The following is a 22,072-nucleotide window of genomic DNA, read 5'->3' as shown; positions in this document are numbered from 1 at the left end:
GGGTTGTTGTTGTTTTTCTTTTCTTTATCCTGTCTCTGTCCATAATTTTCTGGTTTGTTTGGCTGGGAAGACAAACGCGATGGGTCAGTACACAAGATTAGAAAAAACTGGCTGGGAAGGACAAGAGTTCAGTGGTAATAATTGACAGGAAAAAGAATGTTGACTCCTGCAGACCCATTAGCACATGGGGAGAACCCATCAGTCATGGATTGATCCTGCATGATTGTGTAACTTGACATTAATCATGGAATTTTTGTGAATTTAATTATTTGGTTTCCCTTCTATTTATTCTTGTTGTATGCCTTCAAGTCATTCTGACTGAATGCAATCAATCAATCAATCAGTTTATTCAGTCATTGACCAATATAAAATAATAAAAACCAATAAAATAATAATTGTACAGCACAATTATTAACTATTATTAAAATTCAATTCGAGGAGCGTACAGCAGAGTCAAACTTTATCTATTATCAACGACCAATTGCAAACATAACTTACATATGACATGACATAACAGAATTTAGCTACCTTAATTACATCATATGGATTCTAATTATCTAGCAAATATCATAAATAAAAGGTATCAGACTGAATGCAACCCTATCACAGGGTTATCTTGGAAGGATTTGTTCGGAGCAGGCTTGCTATTTCCTTCCTTTGAGACTGAAAGACTGTGATTTGCCCAAGGTCAGCCAGTTGGTTTCCATGGCTGAGTAGGAATGTGAGTCCTGGTCTCCCAGTTACAGTTCAACACCTAAATGCACCAACTTATCTCACTTTGTTTCGTCTTTTAGTACATTAGATGCCACTACAGCACATTGTATTAAAAAAGACTTCCCAGTGCGGCTGAGAAGCATTGCTAATGAGATAAACTTGATAAAGTGTCATCCACCAGAAACATATATATATAATTCTCCTTGCATGAGAATCATACTATTTTTATAGAAGTCATAAACCATTTTGCTCTCACTTGATGAGTTATTTCCCTGCCTTGCAGTCATTCCTTGAATGCCTGTCTACTGCTTAAGATAATGCAAGGATAATTTTCCAGCTTGGAATAGTGGTTTGAGTATGGTACTTAGACACAACCATTGCTTGCCATTACTTTCCTGGGAGGCTGAGAGCAAGTGACTTGCTTAGGGTTGCTATATGTTGGAAAGGTCATGACGGCACACAACAGCAACAACAATTTTCCTTAGCACTGTAATTTATTTCTGTATTTCTAGCCCACCTTCCTCTAAATAAAGGTATCTGAAACAGTGCTTACAGTTGAGAAATTTAACTTCATCTTTGAGGACAGGGGGGTTTCTGGACTGTGATACACTGTTTCATTCTAGTTCTTTGATTTTATCAGAGGTGGGCTGTCCCTTGGGGTGGTAGGTTAGAACCATTCTGCCTTTAATAGCTACCCCAGGATCTCCTAGTTCCTCCTAAAAGAGGTGTGTCTAGCACATGTACTGTGTATATTACCAGAGAGCCCAACTATCATTCTCCATTGCCACTGATTGCTGGTAGTGGTTAGCACATGCTCAGTGTTGTCATCATTCTCTATGGTTTTCTCTACTGCTGCACTACCGTCTACTGTAGTATTTCATTCTTGTAGCTAACAGTGAAAGGCAAGTGCCACATAAAAAAATCTAGAAGGAATGATCTCCTTCAGGCTCATGTCAGTCATCTATTTTAATGTGAATGTGGGTTTCAATCAGTCACCTCCAACTAGTCACAAGCAATCTTTGAACAAAAATAGTGCACCTACACAGAGTGCTGGCATAAGAATCCTCATTCTTAAGGCCAGAAGCAGAGTACAGGTAATGCAGTGCCTACTGTTAATCAGAAAGCTGTCTGATCAACTATGAGTGGAAAGGGAGGGGGAAGGCACAATGAATCTGAACTCAAACCTGTACTCTGAAGGAAGCAGCAGAATCTAGCCAAGTCAGTCCACAACTTAAAAAAATATTTTGCATATACACAAGATTGATACCTATGGGTGTTGCCTACTGGAGATGGGGAGAATGACATCCCTTGTTATCCCCCCCCCCCCCTCAACTGGTAGCCTGGAGCACAGGAATGATAGCAAGGTATGTGAGCTGACATGAGACTCCAACCTCTCACCAGTCCCTCCCTACCCAGGTCACATTTTCCATCTTCTATTGTTTCTCATTTAACCAAAAGGTCTGGGAGTGTGGGAATGATTGCAGAATGTATACAGTGCGCCCGCGTCATATGTGGGCGCATTATACACTGGTTTCAGCATATGCAGAAAGCAATGTTGCTTCTTCTGGCGCCATGCAGCCGAAGAAACAAGTGCGTATGCCCATGGCGCACGCGTCACCGCAAGCACGAGCCCCATTACTTGTATTGGGGCTCGAGCATATGCACTTTTTGTTTTACGCCGGGGGGGGGGGTACGGAACAGAACCCCTGTGTAAAACAAGGGTGCACAGTACTACACATCCTAGGCAGCTCCTTGCCAGTAGTTTAAGAATCAGTTTTTCAACATTACTGTTTTTCCATTTTTTTCCTTTTTTTACCAATGGATTGGTGCTGTGAAATCAAAAATATTGCCTTTGAATCAAACCCCACTCCCTCAGCACCAACCTTCTCCTTTGAACTCATGATGTTAAACCGTCTTGCTTGTCTTTCCTGTTGCTACACCACAGGAGAGGAATGTGCATTGGGTTTTTTGTTTTTGTTTTTTAAAAAGTTATTGTTTAGTTGTATTGATCTCTCCCTACCTGCTCAACCCTTTGCTATGCAGCCCTGATGATGTTTGGGTTGATTCAGTTTGCCTTTTCTCTGCAATCTTTCCTGTACTGTAGCAGATCTGTGGGATCAGGGGGGGAAATCTACTTTGTGTGGTCGGTGTATTTCTTCTCATGCCCTCACCCCTTTGTTTTGCTCCAAACATGTTTTAGAAGGCTGAGTCTTGCTTGTTTTCAAAGACAACACAGGACAAAGGATGCTTCTCTGAAAGCTCTGTGGCTGAAGTCCTTCTGTCAAGGGTGGTGTGTCTAACTGGATAGGATGGGTCAGATCCTATGACTCTGCCTATCATTAACTGCTTTGACCTTCCCTCCATCAGCTCATGCCCTCCAACATTTCACACAGAAACTGGGACACATGAGGTCAAGCAAAATTAGAATGTGTTCAAGAAGGCAAATGTTATGAATGAGGAAAAAACAGATAAGGCAGGAGATGGGAAAGCAATGTGCTTTTGCCTGAGTCTGTGGGAAGGACAAGATTTCATCCCCTTCTCTTCTCCTGCCCAAGCTCAGTTAATTGAGTGCAAACTACTTTGGCATGTTGAGCTCAGTTTGTAGCAAGTGAAGTAAGTGAGAAAAGGGAAAAGTGGGAGGAGGAGAGAGAATGACTGGGTCATTTTAAAAGCATCTAAAAATATAAGATGACAGAGGATTAATTCATGACTGTCCATGCTAAATGAGAACAGTTGGATAGTATGCATAGTGAGCAGCAGGTGGCTATTATATTAAATGGGCTACAAACAGATAAAGTAGGCTCTTGGTATCTGCTGGGGTTTAGTTGACCCACCCATCCACCCACCTCCCATAGATACCAAAATCTGTGACTGCTCAAGCCCCATTATACACAGTGGTGTAGTAAAATGATGACTCTTATATAAAATGGCAAAATCAAGATTTGCTTTTTGGAAATTTATTTTGGGAAATATTTTCATGGAGGGCTGAATATATTTCTTACAGAGGACACTCCCTGATCCTCACATTCTGTATTTCAATAGGTAGCATGTTCTGGGCCATCCAGGCAATATGTTAAGGCAGAGATTGGGGTGGGGGGTGAGAAATGTAAAATTTAAAACATTCTGAACATTTCTGCCTTGAAAGCTTTGTGCACTCTACAGTAAAGACTAATTTGAGCACCTCTGACCACAAAGAATGATCCTCACGCGGCATCTATCAAAGCCAGTTAAGCAAAAGACTTTCAGAGAGCAGGCTGACTGTCAGGCTGCTGCATTACAGTTTAAGAAATGTACATGTATTTCAGTTTCAGTTTGGGAGAGTGTTGGACTAGGACGCTGGGAGACTGGGGTTCAGATCCTCTACTCAGCCATGCAAACTGACTGGCTGACACTGAGGTCATATTCTTTCTGCTTCTGAGGAGGGCAAGGGCAAACCCTCTCTGAATAAATCTTGCCAAGAAAACCCCATAATAGGTTCACCTTAGGGTTGCCATATGTTAAGAACAACAACAAATTGTGTGTGTGTGTGTACCAGGTTTCATGTCCCACACACATTGAGCGTTTTTCACTTCAAGTGAACAAATTTTGATTTTAATTGCTCAGATTATAGGATATATGTTCTACAGTGGCAGATTTTTGCTGACTGTTACAGATGTTTTAGTGTATTTGGCATTTTGTTTTAAACTGTTGTCTTGTTTCATGATAGGAGGTCAACTTAGGTGTTTCATGAACAAGAAAACAAAAGTATATACTGTATATTAAATATGGAGGGAATTACTTATTTACAAGATGACATTAGAAAGTTAAAAGATAATAACTTAAAAGAAATTAATTATGAAAACTACACTATCACTGTACATTACGTTTACATATATGCACTTATGCATGTGTACATATGCATGCACACACAGAGAGTTTTCTGAAACTTTAAAGGTAGGAGAAAAAAACTGTTTTTTGAGTATCATCCAGTGAAAACATATAATGACTTAAGAATTCTTTGGGATAGCATATTTCATCAGATGAATGAACTGGTCTCCCAGTTAAGCAGGCAGTTACAGCAGAGAGAAAAATAATCTGCCTCATATCTGAGACTATGGGGCTGGACAGATGGGTGGCATCCAGCCACCCATTTATTGGCCAGATCGGTGCCGCAGCAACCGCATGCTGCAGCACAGATCCAGCCTCTAAAGAACACCAAAAGGAGCCGGAAAAACTGGCTCCATTTTGCTCCCTCTAAAGAGTGTCATAGCCTCAGCAGCGTGTCTTCCTTACACCCTTTTGGCACTGCATTTTCTAGATGCAGCACCAAGGCTGCACCATGATGCTGCACGCCGTCTACAAGGGCACACGGCATCATGACGTGATGGGGCGGAGTCACAGCATCCAGCGTGTGGATGCTGCGCCATCACTCTGCCTACAGACCACACAAAGTGCTGGTCTGTAGAGCCCCTATAACTCCCATAAAAGGCTGTGCTGTATAGGGGATTTTTGGAGGTGTAGTTCAAATTTTTTTTCCAAGCATTGCTTTCTACTTAAGCAATAAGTATAAATAATACGTATCATATATCTAACAAGCCAGACAAAAGCTTATGCAATTTGTGGCACACCAGTTGTTGAATGTGCTCCCCTGGCATGGACACTTGCTTCATTCTAGCACCAAGTAAAAGCATGGCTATGTGCCCTTTGGGGCCTAACTGATGTGTTCCAAAATGTATTTATAGAGGGTTATAAACTGCATTAACTTTTAAATCCTTTCTAATCTTCTAATTGTTTAACATACTTTTCCTGCTCATTTTTGTTTTAAATTCCTCAAAATTACTTTAATTGGATTCACTTATACACTGTCAATGGTAGAATTCCTATATTCCATATAGGACAGGATAAAAATATCTTTATAAATTAACATATAAAAACAGCTTCAAGGAGCATGGAATTCTGTTGCAATAACACACTTGCACTGATCTGCCTCTAGAATATGACTTCAGGGTAGCGTTAAGTAGATAATTATGTTAAAAAACCAACAATAGCAGCCATCTCCGAGCAAGAAACCGAGTTATTTGTGTTTCAAAGTGTACAGGACCTTATGTTACTTGTTGCTAAGCCTGAGGGTTTTTTAACTCGTCAAGTGAAGTTCAAGTTCAGCTTTGTTATACAAGCCTCCAAAATATTCCTGCTATTTCATCTTTACAGCTCCAAAATATTACACTTATGTTCAATGAAATAAACAAGATATCCCTTCCATTCTTTAATTTCCTATATTATCTAAATCGAGTATCAAAGGAAAAGTCTTCAACCCTCCAGACTCCCCAATTCCCACATCCCAGTGAACTGCCTCTCTTGGAAGCTCCAAGAGATGGCAATTTACCTTTTAAATAGGTTGCAGGTCACTCTACACAGTTTAACATCAAAAATTCCCCTTTTTCCTCTCATAGCTTCTGTGCTAAATAGGCAAACACTGTTTCAGTTTAGTCCTTGTTCATTTATGTTCTTATATTTTAATAAAAATATAACACTATCCTGTTTTAGCCCACCCTTGTATACCTTCACAATTTCTTGAAAATTTCTTCATATCCCAATTATATTAAAATTGTGTGTGTGTCTGTGTCTGTGTGTATGCCTTCAAGTTGCCTGTTGACTCAGAGGTAGTTTTGCCAGTTTCCTCTGAAATATAGCCTAACACCTGGTATTTGTTGGTGATCTCCCCTGCAAGTACTAACAAAGGCTAATGCTACGTAGCTTCCAAGATCAGAAGAGATCTGGTGCCTTCAGTGTTACCACATATTCTCAACTATAAGTCGAGAAATTTATGCCCCCCCAAAAAATAAAAAAATAAAACTTTTATTTATATACCGCCTTTCCTCCAGATCAAAGCGGTTTACATATCAAATTATAACATATTACAATAAAATACAATACAATACATCAAAATTTCATACAGATTAAAAACCTTAAAAGCAATATATCAACAGTCACACTATCAGTTTTGGTTAGGCACACTGGTCTTATCGGGGTGTAATATCTCTATATAGAGTTGGAAGGATATGCTAACTGAAAAAGATGGGTTTTCAGTGCCTTTTTAAAGGCTTCCAATGTAGGGCTGAGTCTAATCCCTTCTGGGAGTGCATTCCAATAAGCTGGAGCTATTGCCGTGTAGGCTCTCTGGTGAGTTGTTGACAATCTCACTCTGGGGTATTCGAGTAAATATTTCCCCATTGTTCTGAGTGCGGGGCGGATTATGTAGGGAGAGGCACTCCTTCAAGTAACTCGGGTCTGAGCCATATAGGGCTTTATAAAACTTGGGTCAATTTACAAATGGGTCAACAGGCTCATCCCTCAAGCCTCCTCCCAGTCTGCCTGTCTACTCAGTGGACAGCCAGGCTGAGGAGGGGGAAGAAGGGCAAGTGCTCGCCCCTGAAACCTCTTTCCTAGCCCAGCTATCAACCAAGGGGACAACCAGGCTGAGAAGGAGGAAGGGCCGACGTTTGCACCTCAAGCCTCCTTCCCAATCCAGCTGTTTCCCTGTTTTACGTTTGACTTATTCACAGGTCATATAAAAATCCTTAATTTTGGCCCCAAAATGTGACCTGGACATATTCATGAGGTTGACTTATACTGAGGTATATATGGTAGGCCCTAACCAAGTTGTTAGGCCCCAATGCGCTTCCAGAGAGTGACCTGGATTGGAGAAACAAGGAAAGGCTGATTAACCCATTCCTGCTCTCTACTTTTCTACTCTAAATTGTCTGAGTTTAAAACTCAACTGATTGCATATTTTTAATTGGTGTTCATGTTTCTAACTGTTTTATATGTCTATTTATTGCTGCATTTTAATCTGTTGTTCCCTATTTCAATCTACCAGGAGAGGCAGGTAAGAAATACATTGTTGTTGTTGTTATGTTGCCCCATTATACACAGTTGCATATAGCATCTAGCTACCCTGAGGGGTGAAAAAACTGAAGAAGAAGAAGAAGAAGAAGAAGAAGAAGAAGAAGAAGAAGAAGAAGAAGAAGAAGAAGAAGACGACGACGACAATGGCTCCACTGAATAGACCAGGCTCTAGATCTAGAAAGCCCAAGAAAATCCAGCACTAAACTCAGTTGTTCACAAAGCAGCCTCTTGCTCTTCTGCTAGTATGGATCTCAGCCTAACTAGTTTCCTACGAACACTCTACTACTAGAATACACCTTTAAGACAAAAGGACATGTGGCACACTATAAACAGATTCTAAAGTCTTATAAAGCTATAGACTAAAGTGTTTCTAAATTACATGTCTTTATTCACAAAATGATGTATGTTTAATCTACTGGTTTTAGTAATTTGAGATGATTTACAAAACTTCAAAGTGGTTGATGAAGACACAGAAATAACTGAAAATTTCCTGTACCTTGGCTTAGTCATTAACCAAAATTGAGACTGTAATCAAGAAAGTAAAAGGCTAAAACTTGGAAGGGCAGTGATAAGGGAACTAGATAAGAGCCTGAAGTGAAGGATATGTCATTGAATACTGAAATTAGAATCATCCAGGCCATGGTGTTTTGTTTCTATGAATAGGTGTGATAGTTGGATAGTGAAGAAAGCTGACAGGAAAAGAATCAACTCACATGAAATGTAGTGCTGGAAAAGAGTTTTACAGATACCATGGACTACTAAAATGACAAATGGATGGGTTGTACAGCACATCAGGCCTGAACTCTCACTAGAAGTCAAGACGATTACTAAGGTTGTCATATTTTGGACATATCATGAGATGATGTAACTCACGGAAAAGACAATAGTACTTGGTAAAGAAGAAGGCAGTAGAATAAGAGGAAATCTATGTTACAGATAGATTGAATCAGTCAAGCAAGCCATGAGCCCTAGTTTCAATTCAGACATGGGGATGGCTGTATCAATTCTTTGTGCCCCATGGCACTAAGGCTAGCTTGCTGAACCCAGATATGACGATACAAGAATCAGCAAAGCCTGCAGAGACAGGAAAATAAGTATTTCTAGTCAAATATTAAGTAAGACGTGTAGTCAGAAACTTTGAGAATGTGTTTTCTGTAGCATTGTTGTTTGTGAAGGTAAAAGCAGCTACAGTGAAATGTGTGGTAACCCTTTATTACAGTGCTATCTTCCCAACCTGAACTTTGCTCACACTACCTGCAAAAGCTACAAGTTGTCCTATGAGCAGAAACATTCAGGTGTCTATTTTCCCATTTGTGAGGCACATAGCTGCTTGGGGTGTAGGGCGCTCAGACTGGAAATACAGCCCAAAGGGCATAAGAGAGAAGTATTAGAATCCCCATTTCAGAGGCTGGCCTCTGTAGCTGTTTTTAAATTAAAAACAAAAGCAAAAAAGACCCCTACGCTCACTGAAAATGGGTAAAGCAAATCAGTAAGATTTTACAATGTCCAATAGACAAGAAATGCTATATTTAGTCTACAGTTCAAATTTTCCTGTGTTATCTAGTTCAAAGGAAACACATTTATCTGCCATGTCAGGGATTTTTTGCTCTCAAACAGAAAAGTTTCTATGTATGTTCAGTTCACAGTGATAAATTTAAGAATGTCAGTATTTAATTAGCTCAACTCTGCTACTATGATGGCTTTACTTTTTGTATTGACATTTTGGAGATCCTGCCCAGTGGGACAACAGCCGCTGGATAATGTATGAAATATATTATAGCTTATAAATGTATGTTCTGAATCCTGGCTCTGCTCAATGAAGATTCAAGAGGAGTGAAAGGCACAAAATTGACAACAAAGTCTGAATCGTACAATGAAAGGCCTCTTGGCTGAAAGGAAAATGCCCTCATATCACATACAAAAGATGACAAAGAGCTGGGGGTCGCTTCTCTTCTTATCAGATATCTCTATATCCTAATACACAAAATGATTTTCAGTACTCATGCAAAAAGAAGTGGTTTCACCCCATTGTGAACCTTATCTGTTTAGACATCGCATGTGGCCAAATGAGGAAACCAAAGTGAAGCCGTGCTCCAGGGATAAGTATTGCAAAATAACACCTGGTTTCCTCTGCATCAAGCTGGAAAGCACAAACTATTGCACCAGTTCGCTGACTGTGTGCCAGTGCAGAGATGAGAAAGGGACTGGCAAGTCACCAGCCCCCATTGCTACCCATAGATTTTTTTTGTCACCTGCCTGTCAATTGATCACACATGCACATGAGTGGCCATCGACTCATTGTACATCCCATGAAGCAAAATGATGACAAACAAGGCAGATCACCAACAATACAATGCATTTATAATAACATTAAGAAATTGGCCATTCCAACAGGGGGCTATGGGAGAAGGGGGGAGGGATGTACAGGGTGTCCATGAGCATGCTGTGCCAATGTGTCACTGGGCACACTGATGCACCATATGGGTGGCCAATCGCTTGTACGATCAAGTGGCCAGTCGCACAGCTACTTGCACAGAGCATCAAATGGGCTGGCTACTTGGCAGGAAAAGGGAGGTGATTGATGGCCACTGGTAGTGCATTTGTGCATGTGCATGCATTTGGGGTAGGACAGGAAAAAAATTATGGTACAGCACAACTCATACCTGCAAATGCCCATTTTGGCTGGTCCGACCTTGCAGAAGAAGGAGAACAGTGCAGACTACCCGTGGGTGTCCGGCCCATCGTGGGAGCCAGTGGTATAGTCAGTGGGTTGTCTCTGCAAATCAGGAAACTCCGGAGGTAAGCGGCTTTTCCCCTGCATCTGCTCAGTGCCTTAAATCATTTGATGCCTGCTGATCATTAGTTGCAAGCACAACAACTACCTGAGTGTCTCCACTAATGTGAGGTGGAGCAGAATAACCACTTACCAGGCTGAATTTCTCCTTCGCCGGACCATAGTCACTCATCAATGTGCTTTCTGTATTGATTTTCAGGACATCACCAGTAGATGTGCCAATATAGAAATACTTGTCATCATCCATCATCTGGAGAAGGAGGAGAAAGATTAGGTACATATATCACACCTTCACTATGATAGGTATATTACATTGAACTAGCACATCATAAATTTCTGGCCAGTTTTTCTTTTTGAAGTATGAGTTAAAGACTAATTGTCATTCATATATTTAAAAAAAAACCTAACAGAAATAAAGGAAAACTGGGTGTTTTTCTATTCATATTTTCATGTCCTGTTCCTGCTACTGATGCTGTTCAGTGTATTTATTTACTTACTAACTTTACACAATTGCAATTATACCATCTGAAAGTATATTTTACTAAACATCAATCCAAAAACACATTAATAATCATTTAAACAAAGAAAAACATCATCCAATGAAAAAAGCACAACAACAACAAAAAAGAACAGTTACAATGAAAAATAAAATATAATAACAGGGCTAGTTAAAACAACTCAATTGTTTCAAAAAGATTTATAAAATACATGCCTACACATTAATGAGTGTAAAGCAAATCCTCCTTTACTCAAAGTTTAAGTGCAACAGCCTAACAGGCCTTCTGCAGATTTGCCATTGCATTACTTCTAAGGGGAAAGGCGAACTCCAATGAAGATCTAAAGAAGTTTTCCAGACGGGACCAAAAGACTAAAGTTGTTGCTTTTACACTCTGGGGATGACTTGGAAGATCTCTGGGATGACTAGCTGGGGTATTTCAGGTCCTCTGGTTTGGCAGCATAGAAATAATGATCATCATCCTATTTGGGTTGTTTCCAGGTCTTGGACGTTTTTTGGACATTTATCATCCAGTTATGTATCTGGCTGCTCAACAGAGAGATAGGAGCAGATGACCTTGGAAATCCATCAGCCTTCTGAATAGATTCGTTTCCTTAAGTAGACCATTTCCAACACATCAGTACAGCTACATTTTTGTTCATTTTGGTGTGGGCATCGCTTCCTTATATACTGTAACTGTCAGACCAGCAGACCTCTTACCATTATACAAGTAACTATTCTTTTCAGCTGCCCTGTTTGGCACTCAGTTGGCCTGATTTTCCTGTTGGGTAAGTCCAATTCCCACACTCGAATGGTTCCGCTGCAGCCAAAACAATTATTTCAAAATCAATTCCAGATACAAAACATCATACTGCTTCACAGCATAGAACTTCAAAGTGTCTTTCCCATTTTTGTTTTATCCCATCAATGCCTGGCGTACCAACCTAGAAACAGTATATGCCAACTCGCTTATATATCACTGTGGTGTATTAGGAACCTAAACATACTACTCTCCTGTGGTCTGGAAGTGGGAGCTGGGGACATTATTGATAAGAACATTTCCGAAAAGACTGAGAGAAGTTCTGAGCACAGCATCGAGCAATAGGTAAGTAGCAATCATTCAAGATACAGCAAGCCTCAAAGAAAATGAATGTGACTGACTCCATTGCCTCACTGTCTGTTAAAGCCAATGATTGCATGCTATGGGCGTTGAAAGAAAAGAATCTAGCAATTTAAAAAATACACTTGCTCTAGTATTTAAAGACCACAATGTACAGATATTTTACAATGACTATGGCAGATCTCAGAGTGCAAACATTGTAAATGTCACAGGAGGAGTCTGATGCAAAATTCCACTTGTTAATCACAGAAGCAATAATTTAGGCTGAAAATGTGCCAAAATGCATGTCCAGAACACAGACACATAATCACAGTGCATTTCACCATTACCAGCATACAGAAACAATGTTAGTATAGCTACTCCCTCACTTGCTCATTATTCTTATCATTCAGGCCAGGAGGTTTGGGGAAATGAAACTACTTAAAGGGGTTGTTCTGTAAAAATGAAATTGGTGTCTCTTTTTCAAACACCAAGGCATACTTTCCAGCACTAATGAACATCTCATCCCGGCAGTTGGAGTACACCAGTGTGGTTGGGTTGCCAGCACTACGCGCAGCAGCAGGACTGCCACAGATGGCCTCTTTCTTCAGGACACTCCACACTACTATGCTGCCAGAAAACAGAGGATTTTTATATGGTTGACTTCCATAAATAATTACAAATACTTCCTATGTAATTCAGTTTGGGATTTCTCCCAAATGTGCATGCATAGAACTGTACCATGAGAAGCACAACCAAGTTCATTACTTGCAGCAGGAAATGATGTAAACAATCTGATAAAGAGTCTCAAAATTTAATTTCAGGGGGGACGAAAGTCACACTCTTTTTCAATGTGCAAATATTATTTACTTTAAGCAGTCTATATGTCAGCTTAGGCTTATACCAATCAAGGGTTTATATTACAGGGAAATTTCCTGCATACAACCCACAGGTGACATTACCATGTTCTAGATGCACTGGAAGTGATATTGCATAACTTCCAGCTGCCATTTTGGGTGATTTTCAGCCTTTTTAATTTTTGAAGTGTTTTCAAGAGGTTTGGGAAGGAGAGATGCAAACTGCCACACATGCAACTGTTCTTTCTTGTTTTGGCTAGATTGGGGGTGAAAATCGCCTAAAATTCAGTAGAATTTTTTAAAAAAAAAGTGTTGAAAGACTTCAGAGACTAAAATGTGGGACCTGAGGGCTGCATGTGTCCTACATGCAGCCCCCAGGTCCCATTCTGCAGTATCTGCAGTCCTGTAGATTTCACTTTCCCAGTCCTGGTTTACATGAAATGAAGGAGCCTTAGGCTTGTGTGCTTCCTCCTTTCCAGCCCTTCTAAAACTACATTTAGTGAGTTCTTGTCTCCTGCCCTGACTTGTGGTATTTCATGTAAACTGGCAAACTATAATTTGAACTAGTCCAAAGAAACATGTGAGCCCAAGACTCCTTAATTGCTAATTTGCTTCATCCTAAACCAGGGATAGGCAACCAGGGGTTGCTGTCCCTCAGACAACTGGGGGGGCCGAAGCCGATAAATAAATAAATAAATAAATAATATAGGACATCATTTTCAAATGTAGGACACATTTTTTAAAATGGAGGACGTACGAAAAAATTTGATTATTTTTAAAAAATGTTAATATAAATGCATGTTTCTTAGGCATGATCAAAATGGAGGACATTTGGGCCTCAGAAGCTGGCTGATATCAATATCACCACCACCACCACCACCACCACCACCACCATCATCATCACTATCATTGTTAAAGCAGACCTTTTAGCATTAAAAGCACCGAAAATACACAGAAATGCACTTTGGAAAGTCACACTGTCTCACCTTCAGAAAGAGTCTTCTTCTTCCTCCTCCTCCTCCTCCTCCTTCCTTCCTCCCTCCTCCATCTCCTTCTTCCTCCTCCTCTTCCTCCTTCGTCCTCCTTCCTTCCTCCCTCCTCGTCCTGCTCCTTCCTTCCTCCCTCCTCCTCCTCCTTCCTTCCTTCCTTCCTTCCTTCCTTCCTCCCTCCCTCCCTCCCTCCCTCCCTCCCGCCCTCTCCTCTTCCTCCTCCTCTTCCCACACCCCCTTCCTTCTCTCCTCACGGCTGCCAGGCAGCCGCGGGAAGGAAAGGCTGGGAAGGAAGAGGACGACCCCCACCCTCCCTTCCTTCCCTGCCCGCGGCTGCCAGGCAGCCACGGGAAGGGAAGGCTGGGAAGGAGGAGGACGACCCCCACCCTCCCTTCCTTCCCTGCCCACGGCTGCCTGGTGTCGGCGGCAATCGGCGGCAGGACTGGGCTGGGGCTGGTTCTGCCGCCTTGCCGGGCCGAATCCGGCCCGTGGGCCGGGGGTTGCCGACCCCTGTCCTAAACCCTTGTTTGGCCATCTGTCGGGGATGCTTTGATCTGGATTTCCTGCATGGCAGGAGGTTGGACTGGATGGCCCTTGAGGTCTCTTCCAACTCTATGATTCTATGATTCTGTGACACAGAGCAGGCTGAAAGCAACTGACATGTACACATGTGAAACAAAGGTGAATTTTATTTTCACAAAACTGTCAGGTGGGAATCTTATCTAGATTGTTGCTTGGCCTGTCATGTAGCAATACAGTCGGTCCTTCTTATACACGGATTTTTTATACACGGATTTAAGCATACACGGTTTGAAAATGTTCCAAAAAAGTATAAATTTACCTTGATGTTCCATTTTTTATTAGGGACACCATTTTGCTATGTCATTATACTTAATGGGACTTGAGCATACACGGATTTTGTTATACACAGGGGATCTTGGAACCAAAGCCCAGCGTATAACAAGGATCCACTGTACATTTTTTCTCGTGAATTTACAACCCAATTCACAAATTAACTATGTCATCTAACAAGAGGAAAAATATTGACTGCAACACCAGTGAAATGCCAGAAAACAACCTGGTACAGCAAGTATGTACAGTTACAAGTTTTTAGCAACAAGCTACCAATAATAAAATCCAAGCCAAAACAGACATATGTTTTGACACCTCTCTATATTCAGTTTTGGGAACAGAAAGAGGAGTCTTATCAAAGATACTGGTTTTCAGCAAAGTCCGCCACAGCATAAAAAACAGTTGTTTTTTTATTGCAAGCTATTGTGCAACATCTTACAAGTATAAGATCTTAACATTTTGCAACCCACAATTAATTACTTTGGAAATAAACACAATGCTTCTACCAGGACCACACAACCCAGGACTCTCCAAGCCAAACGCAGCTTACTACTAAAGTCTTATATGCTGCCAAATGTTTAACTTTCATTTTATCAGTTCTCCCCAGACAAGCAGCATAAGTAGAGGAGTACTGAGCATATGGTGGGCCACAAATACTACTAGTGGATTGTGTTCAGATTGGTAAGCCTGACTCAGGTAATTAAAGTTAGAATATGATTTCTGATATTCCAACAACCTTTTTATTCCACCAGTTATGAAATAATTCACAGATCTGAAGGGCAGGAGAATCAGAACAAAGGAGCTAGGAACATACATGCAGATATGAAATACAGTTGTACCTCCATATTCGCTAGGGTTAGGGGAACAAGACCCCCGTGAATATGGAAAAACCACAAATAACAAAAACACTGTTTTTACCTGAGAGGACACCTCTCTAGGAATCTCTAGGTCCTCCAGTGCAACTCTGTGGTCAATGTCCAACATACACTGACCATAGAATGGCACTGAAGTAGCTACAAATGGTCTTTCAATGCAACTTTTACTTAAAGTTGACCACAGAGTTGCACTGGAGGACCTAGACAGTCCTAGAGATAACATATTAATGAAATCCGTGAATAATCAAATCCACAAATATCAAAGCCGCAAATATGGAGGGATGACTGTACATACTTCTCAAAAGATAGCAGAGACAAAAACTGAAATTATGAATCAATGAATGCAGCAACTGCAGATAAGGGTGCAGAATTTTAGTCTTATTTTTCCCACACCAAATTTTAGTCTTATTTTTCCCACACCAAATTCTTTCACATCACATCTGCTGCATCACTCTATAACTGATACATCCTTGCAGTTAAGGACTCATCTACAATGGCTAGAATACTCTCGGCTTCTCCCAGTGTATTCTGGCCCCAGAACTGTCCTGGATTCCCCTCATTACGTCTGCACTTCATAGCAATGCCAGATGGCTGTCTACACAAGATTCCTGCTGTTCTGCTACTGTTGGCAAGAGCTGCACGGTCTGAGTTCAGAAATGAGGTGCTCACTGCTGATCACATGGCTAGGTGCCTTGTGACTTCAGAGGGAGCAACCCATGCCAGCAGTAGCAGCACCGGACCATGTGTAAACAACTATCCATTGTCACTACAGAGTGTTTCAGATCTTCCTGCAAAATGCAGGGCAAAAGGTGAGTTTTTAAAAACTGATTTAGGCTGAGATAGGACAGATTCGATGCGGAACTGGCCTTCCCACATGAAGATAGTTGGCACTCAAATTGGGGATTTGGCCCTGCACTGTCTTGACAGGTCATAGAGGGAACTAGTTAACTGACCTATGCAGAAGTGGTCAAAGAGGCAGAAGCTTCTTATATGCTTTGTTACTTGAATTACCCAAAGACTTGTAAAGATTCTCTTGGTATTTGGTCCATATTTTCATTTTCCATTATGACAGGAATTGGAATCACATGGCCCTTCAGATGTTGTTGAACTGCAACTCCTCATGTTCCTCACCACTGGCAGTAATGGCTTGGGTTGATGGGAGCTGCCGTCTGAAATCATCTAATGATTTCTATCCTTAAGAAGTTTGTAGGGAGAGAGGGAGAAAAGGCGGGCAGTTGCAAATCTGGAACAAATACAATTCCTATACAGAATTGTGTCAGATGAATTAGTGGACCAGCTTGGACAAGCTTTGTCTATTGTGTATATCGGATACATACACAAGCATTCCAATATCATATACATTTTCAACTGTTTCCCCCCTGATTCCATGCATCTCCAGAACACATGAATAAAAAAAGAAAGTGTTAGAATAATCTCAAATAGAATTTGCAGAGCCATAGTCAACAAAAAGAACTGAAAGATTTGTGGAACACTTTCCCTTGATTCAAAACAGGGAAGTGGACGTCTCATTTGATTTTAAAAACATAGTAAGAAAAGGAAAGTTACTTATCAATGAATATTACCTTCCATCATCCTGACCTCCAAGTGATACTAAGTAAAGGTCATTTGGAGAAAAAGCGAGATTTTCAATTTTACCCTTGTGAAGTGACAACCGAGCCAACATCTCTTTTTTCTTGTAATCCCATAAAATGATATCAGCCTGTGATATGAAAAACAAAGATCAGCATGACAACAGCACCTAGGTCAACTCCACTTTGAAATGACAGATTCTGGAATAACAACAAAAACAAATCCAGTGTAAAAAAAACTGTAACAAGTGTTACTTGCAATACATTAACACAGGCACCCTTTGGATCGATTGTAGCCGTATTGAGAAAGAGCTTGTTGAATGAACTTGTCAAACAGTAAACATGACCCATTTCACAGTCAAATAGCAGCATTAAGAATGTATGTAACAACATAAGGCAGAAGCATTAAAATTAATGAATAGCTTGAGATGATCTATATTTTAAAATAACATAGATCAATTCATCTTCAGTTCAAATGTGTGCAGACTAAATAATCAAACACTGTTGGCTTCCATGTAGGTGAATCAAAAACTGCGCTACTGGCTCAGATTTACATGCACTCCATATTCAGACGGAATTGAGAAATTCAGCACTCACACCTCCAAGCCCCTCACTGTCTGAAATTAACTTTTCAGTATATCCCTTAAACACCAACAGCTTTCTCCCCATGACCCCCTTTGAAATGAGCTTTAAGTCTGTGCTCCAACAATTAAAAACTCAGTTGGAAACCCAATTTTTATTTGGCCTTATCAACAATAGCATTGTCCACTGCTGTGGCAGGACATAAGAATGTAATCTTAACACAATTAGCCCACAACACAGGACTAAGAAACCAGATTTCAGAGTCATGCTTTCCCCTGGTTCTTGGAGCAGCAATTGGGAATCAAAAACATTTTTAAAAGAGAGCCCTTATCCACCTTGAAGCCCATGAATGTGATCTGACCAGAAGCCACATAGGATCCACTTGAAGAAATAGTGACACAGGAGACATTGTTGGTATGGCCATGTAAAAAATTTTGAGTGCGAATGTTTATGCCTTGGACAATGACTGTACAGCCCAGAGGATAGATGAGGTGCTCCCGATCTGGATGGCAGATGAGGCCACAAGGAACATGCCCTGCAAACAAAGGAGGCCAAGAAAGAGAAAAATTAAGACCCATGCAACTGAGGAAACATGCTGGTTAGTTGTGTTCTAAACAGGAAAGCTTCTTTGATGCTTTACAATGGCTGGAATCCTGTTGGGGAGTTACAAATGCATATACACCATAGTTATGGTGCTACATAATGACTCTCATCCCAATTCTCCCAATCCTCACCAGGTAAAAGGCACTGGAATCAATGAGAGTCCGTTCCCCTGTTGATCCAGAAGCAGCTAACTGGTGCTCCCACTCTCTCTTATGAGTGATCTCTGGTGTAACAGGCAGAAGCAGGGCCCTGTCAAAATTCCCTTCATGCCAGAAATTAGGTGAGGAGAAGGGCCATCAGTCAGCTGCTTCCTGAGTGACAGGGGAACAGATTCCATCAACAATGGAATCTGAAAGCCTGGGGGACTTTCATGGTCCCTATGTATTCCCTTAAACTAATGGCTACATAGGGGTTGTGAATTCAAAACAGTCCCAAGTACGTAACTAGTTTAGGCATTCATAATTGCCCAACAACATTCTGGCCACTGTTAGTGACAGCTAGTGATCCAACTCTTGGATCAACTCATCTTGGAGTGCAGAAGGTCTGTTTATACTGTCCTTTACCACTCAACATATTTACGCCACTGTACTTCCTTGTTTGATCTGCCTTCCACAAGTGTGTGTGTAATACTTCATACTCCTCAGATGAAGGAGCCCCTTTCTGCCCCCAATAGAGGCAGCAGCAACCAAACGGCACGGCCTCCGGGAGCCCTAAAAAGAACCTGCTCCCGGTGTGCACTGATGACATCTGTGCAGCATGGTGCTGTTTGGGAGCTGCAGCACATGGATGTCATCATTGCATGCCCCGTCTGTATGGAGGCACACCAAAATGATGCCGGCAGCACGCAGAAGGGCTTGGAAGCATGCGGAGGCTCCACTCTCCTGAGCCCTAAAATCGGCCCCAGATCAGCACATAGCACCAGACTGTACCAGGCCATACTGAACTGATCTAGTCTGTAGTTTCAAGACAGAACTCAAACTATTGATCCATGCAGATTGGCCTTCAATCCACTCTACCTATAGGCAGAGTTCTGACTGACAGAATGATTTTGTTTTTCATATTTAACCAGAACTCTTTTCTTTTCTTTTTAAACACACTTTAGCTAAGCTGTTTTGTTATTGTTGTGTGCCACCAAGTCATTTCCAATTTATGGTGCCCCTAAGGCGGTGAACTAGTGCATAACTAGTTTAGGCATTCATAACTGCTCAACAGGATTCTGGACACTTTAAGTGTTTTCTTGGCAGGTTTCTTCAAAAAAAGGGGGGGGGTGCCACTGCCATCCTGAGGCTGAGATAGTGTGACTTGCCCAAGGTCACCCAATGAGTTTTAATGGCCTCTAGGGTCCTAGTCCAACACTCAAACCAATAAACCATGCCGTCTCTACGCTGTAGTTTCTGGTAAAACACTCAAAGAGCTCCCATTTTAGCTTGAACCACAATGGGACTGCTCAATAACTCAATGCAGATATGGATCCTGTAACACGGGGGGGGGAGGGGGGATCTCAACCTTGTTGTGCTTGTAAACATTCAGAATGAAGGATGATTGATAATGGAATGGAAAAAACCATTTGCTCTCCCCTTCAGGTGCCATGATCGTTGCTGTGATATCCTGAATGGAGAATCCAAATCACAGCAAGATCTAAGTCTCATGCCCACAACGAACCTAGAAAACATCTAACCCTTTTAAGACTTGTTCCATTGAAGCAAGGGTGTGCTTCCTTCCTTCCTAGAGTAAGAGAATGATGAGGGAACTTGGACCTGCCATTTTTATGCTATCTTCTGGGGGGACTGAATATGGTCAGCTATGCCATGACTGAGGGTATTGCCATACAGCAGAAATAAAGCAGCTTAACACTACTTTAACTGCTATTCTGTGGAATCCTGGGATTTGTATTTCTTTGACTATCTCAACATACTACAAATCTCAGGATTCCACAGGATAGTCATGGCAGTTAAAGTGGTGCCAATATGCTTTATTTTTGCAATGTGGCTACATGCTTAGAGTCATCCTCAAGTGAGCAACATCCACAAAATGTGTCCTTTTTTGGATAACTTGTCTGTACTTTGCATATGCTCTGAAGCTAGTTCCTCTTACTGCTTAAGGGTTTGGGACTGATTGCTCAGATTTTCTTGACCCTGTTGTGTCTCATGTTGAAAAAAGGCAACTGTATACTGTATTACTGTGTTGTGCACAAGCTCCTTGTTTTTCTAAAATGTAACATTCATTTTCGTTATGTAGTCATAGTAGCAGCATGATCAACACAGAAGCAGTCTTTAATTGGTTTATATTCCTAACAGCACTTGTATAAGAGAACCAAAGGGATTTGGGGAGAGTTTGGATTGTACTGTGTGTGTGTATTTAGAAAACGAAATATAAAGCTAGACGTTTTTCTTGTTTTCATGCAGTATATTTTCACTGCTCTGAAAACATATATGGAAGAAAGCACAATATACATATGGAAGGAGGCAAAATTAATAACAAACAACTAGTCAACCCTGACACTCCCACCTTAAAAGCTCTGCCTATCTTCCAGATCAAAACCTCCAAGTCCTAATGACCCTCTGTAAATAAATTCTTCTTTTCAAATCTTCACTAACTCTTTGCCTTCCTTCCAAGTAAACTCCATCATCTGTCATTACAAGGTGAGCAAGGGGTCTAAACCTAACCTCTCACTTCTGAACTGTGGTTCATGGTGGCACCAGAGCCTTCTCTCTCCATGTCTCACAGACACTACAGCTCCCAGAATCCCCTAGCACTGACCCAGGGCAGTTAAAGCAGTCTCAGACTGGATTATTCCTGCAGTGTGGTTTGGGACCACAGAGTAGCCAGATGTCCTCACTGCAAAGGAGGACCAGGGCAGCACAAGGTGGAGGACGTGCAGGAAAAATGGAGGAGGATACTACTACTACTACTACTACTATTATTATTATTATTATTTGTACCTCGCTTTCCCCCCAAAACTGGGACTTAAACCTTAGTCTAAAAACACAGTGCAATTAAAAACTTTAAAACTTTGGTCCTATATATATGTGTGTGACTCTGGGGGAGACCAGGGTTCCCAATCCCCGCTGGACCATTATGGAGACCCCTGGGGCAAGGAGTCACACTCTCTCAGCCTCAGGGGAAAGCAAGCTCTGAAGAAGCCTTGCCAAGGAAGCCCATGACCTTAGGGTCTCCATGTGTCAGAAGCACAATCTACATTTGAAAGGGGAGAGGGATCTGCTGGTGGGAGCAGCAAGAGCTCCCCTGAGCATGGGCAGAGTGCCCTTGTTCCCAACCAGGCTGCAGACACAAGGGCCCCCTCTTCTCCTCCGCTACCGTTGAAGCCGATGATCGCCTCCAGCTGCAGCCCAGCCAAGTCCCCCGACGACTCCGCTTCCTCCTCGCCTGGGAGGGTCGCCATTTTGCACCCTCCGCTGTGTATCCCCGTCGCTAAGGGAGACCGCGCAGGCGCACTAGCAGCGCCCGAACACCAGTAGCAGCAGCACCACCTGCCCACTGCGCATGCGCAGCAGCAATACTGGCTGGTTCCAGGCGAAGAAAATGGGCGCCATTTTGTCTCATGCTATTGTTTCCTTTCAAAGGGCAATGCTGCCTCCTTTCTATTCTATTCAAGACTTCAACGTTTGTGGGACTTTGATCCCTTACAAGAATACGACCCTGATGCCCTTCAGATGCTGGATGGCAATTCAGACATTATTGATTTATTTTTATATGCATTAAAATCAAAAATT

The 22,072-nt window shown here is 41.6% G+C and overlaps 1 protein-coding gene across 1 annotated transcript in view; it reads right to left on the bottom strand.

The window, feature by feature from the left end:
- Positions 1–21,761, bottom strand: part of CFAP52 (cilia and flagella associated protein 52) — a 45,826-nt gene extending 24,065 nt beyond the window's left edge. Inside the window, exons 1-6 of the mRNA XM_089534063.1 lie at positions 21,657–21,761; positions 18,071–18,270; positions 17,148–17,284; positions 12,493–12,621; positions 11,613–11,712; positions 10,530–10,646 (exon numbers count right to left, since the gene is read on the bottom strand). Coding sequence (XP_089390189.1) covers positions 10,530–10,646; positions 11,613–11,712; positions 12,493–12,621; positions 17,148–17,284; positions 18,071–18,270; positions 21,657–21,741 — 768 coding nt within the window. The 5' untranslated portion in view covers positions 21,742–21,761. The remainder of the gene's footprint in view (positions 1–10,529; positions 10,647–11,612; positions 11,713–12,492; positions 12,622–17,147; positions 17,285–18,070; positions 18,271–21,656) is intronic.
- Between the last annotated feature and the right edge of the window lie 311 nt (positions 21,762–22,072).

This window comes from Sceloporus occidentalis, unplaced genomic scaffold (genome assembly GCF_023333645.1).
Source record: "Sceloporus occidentalis isolate IW3139 unplaced genomic scaffold, rSceOcc1.0.p SCAF_1, whole genome shotgun sequence".
Taxonomy (NCBI): Eukaryota; Metazoa; Chordata; class Lepidosauria; order Squamata; family Phrynosomatidae; genus Sceloporus; species Sceloporus occidentalis.
The sequence above is the reverse complement of the archived record's forward strand: the minus strand, read 5'-3'. Positions and strand labels throughout refer to the sequence as shown.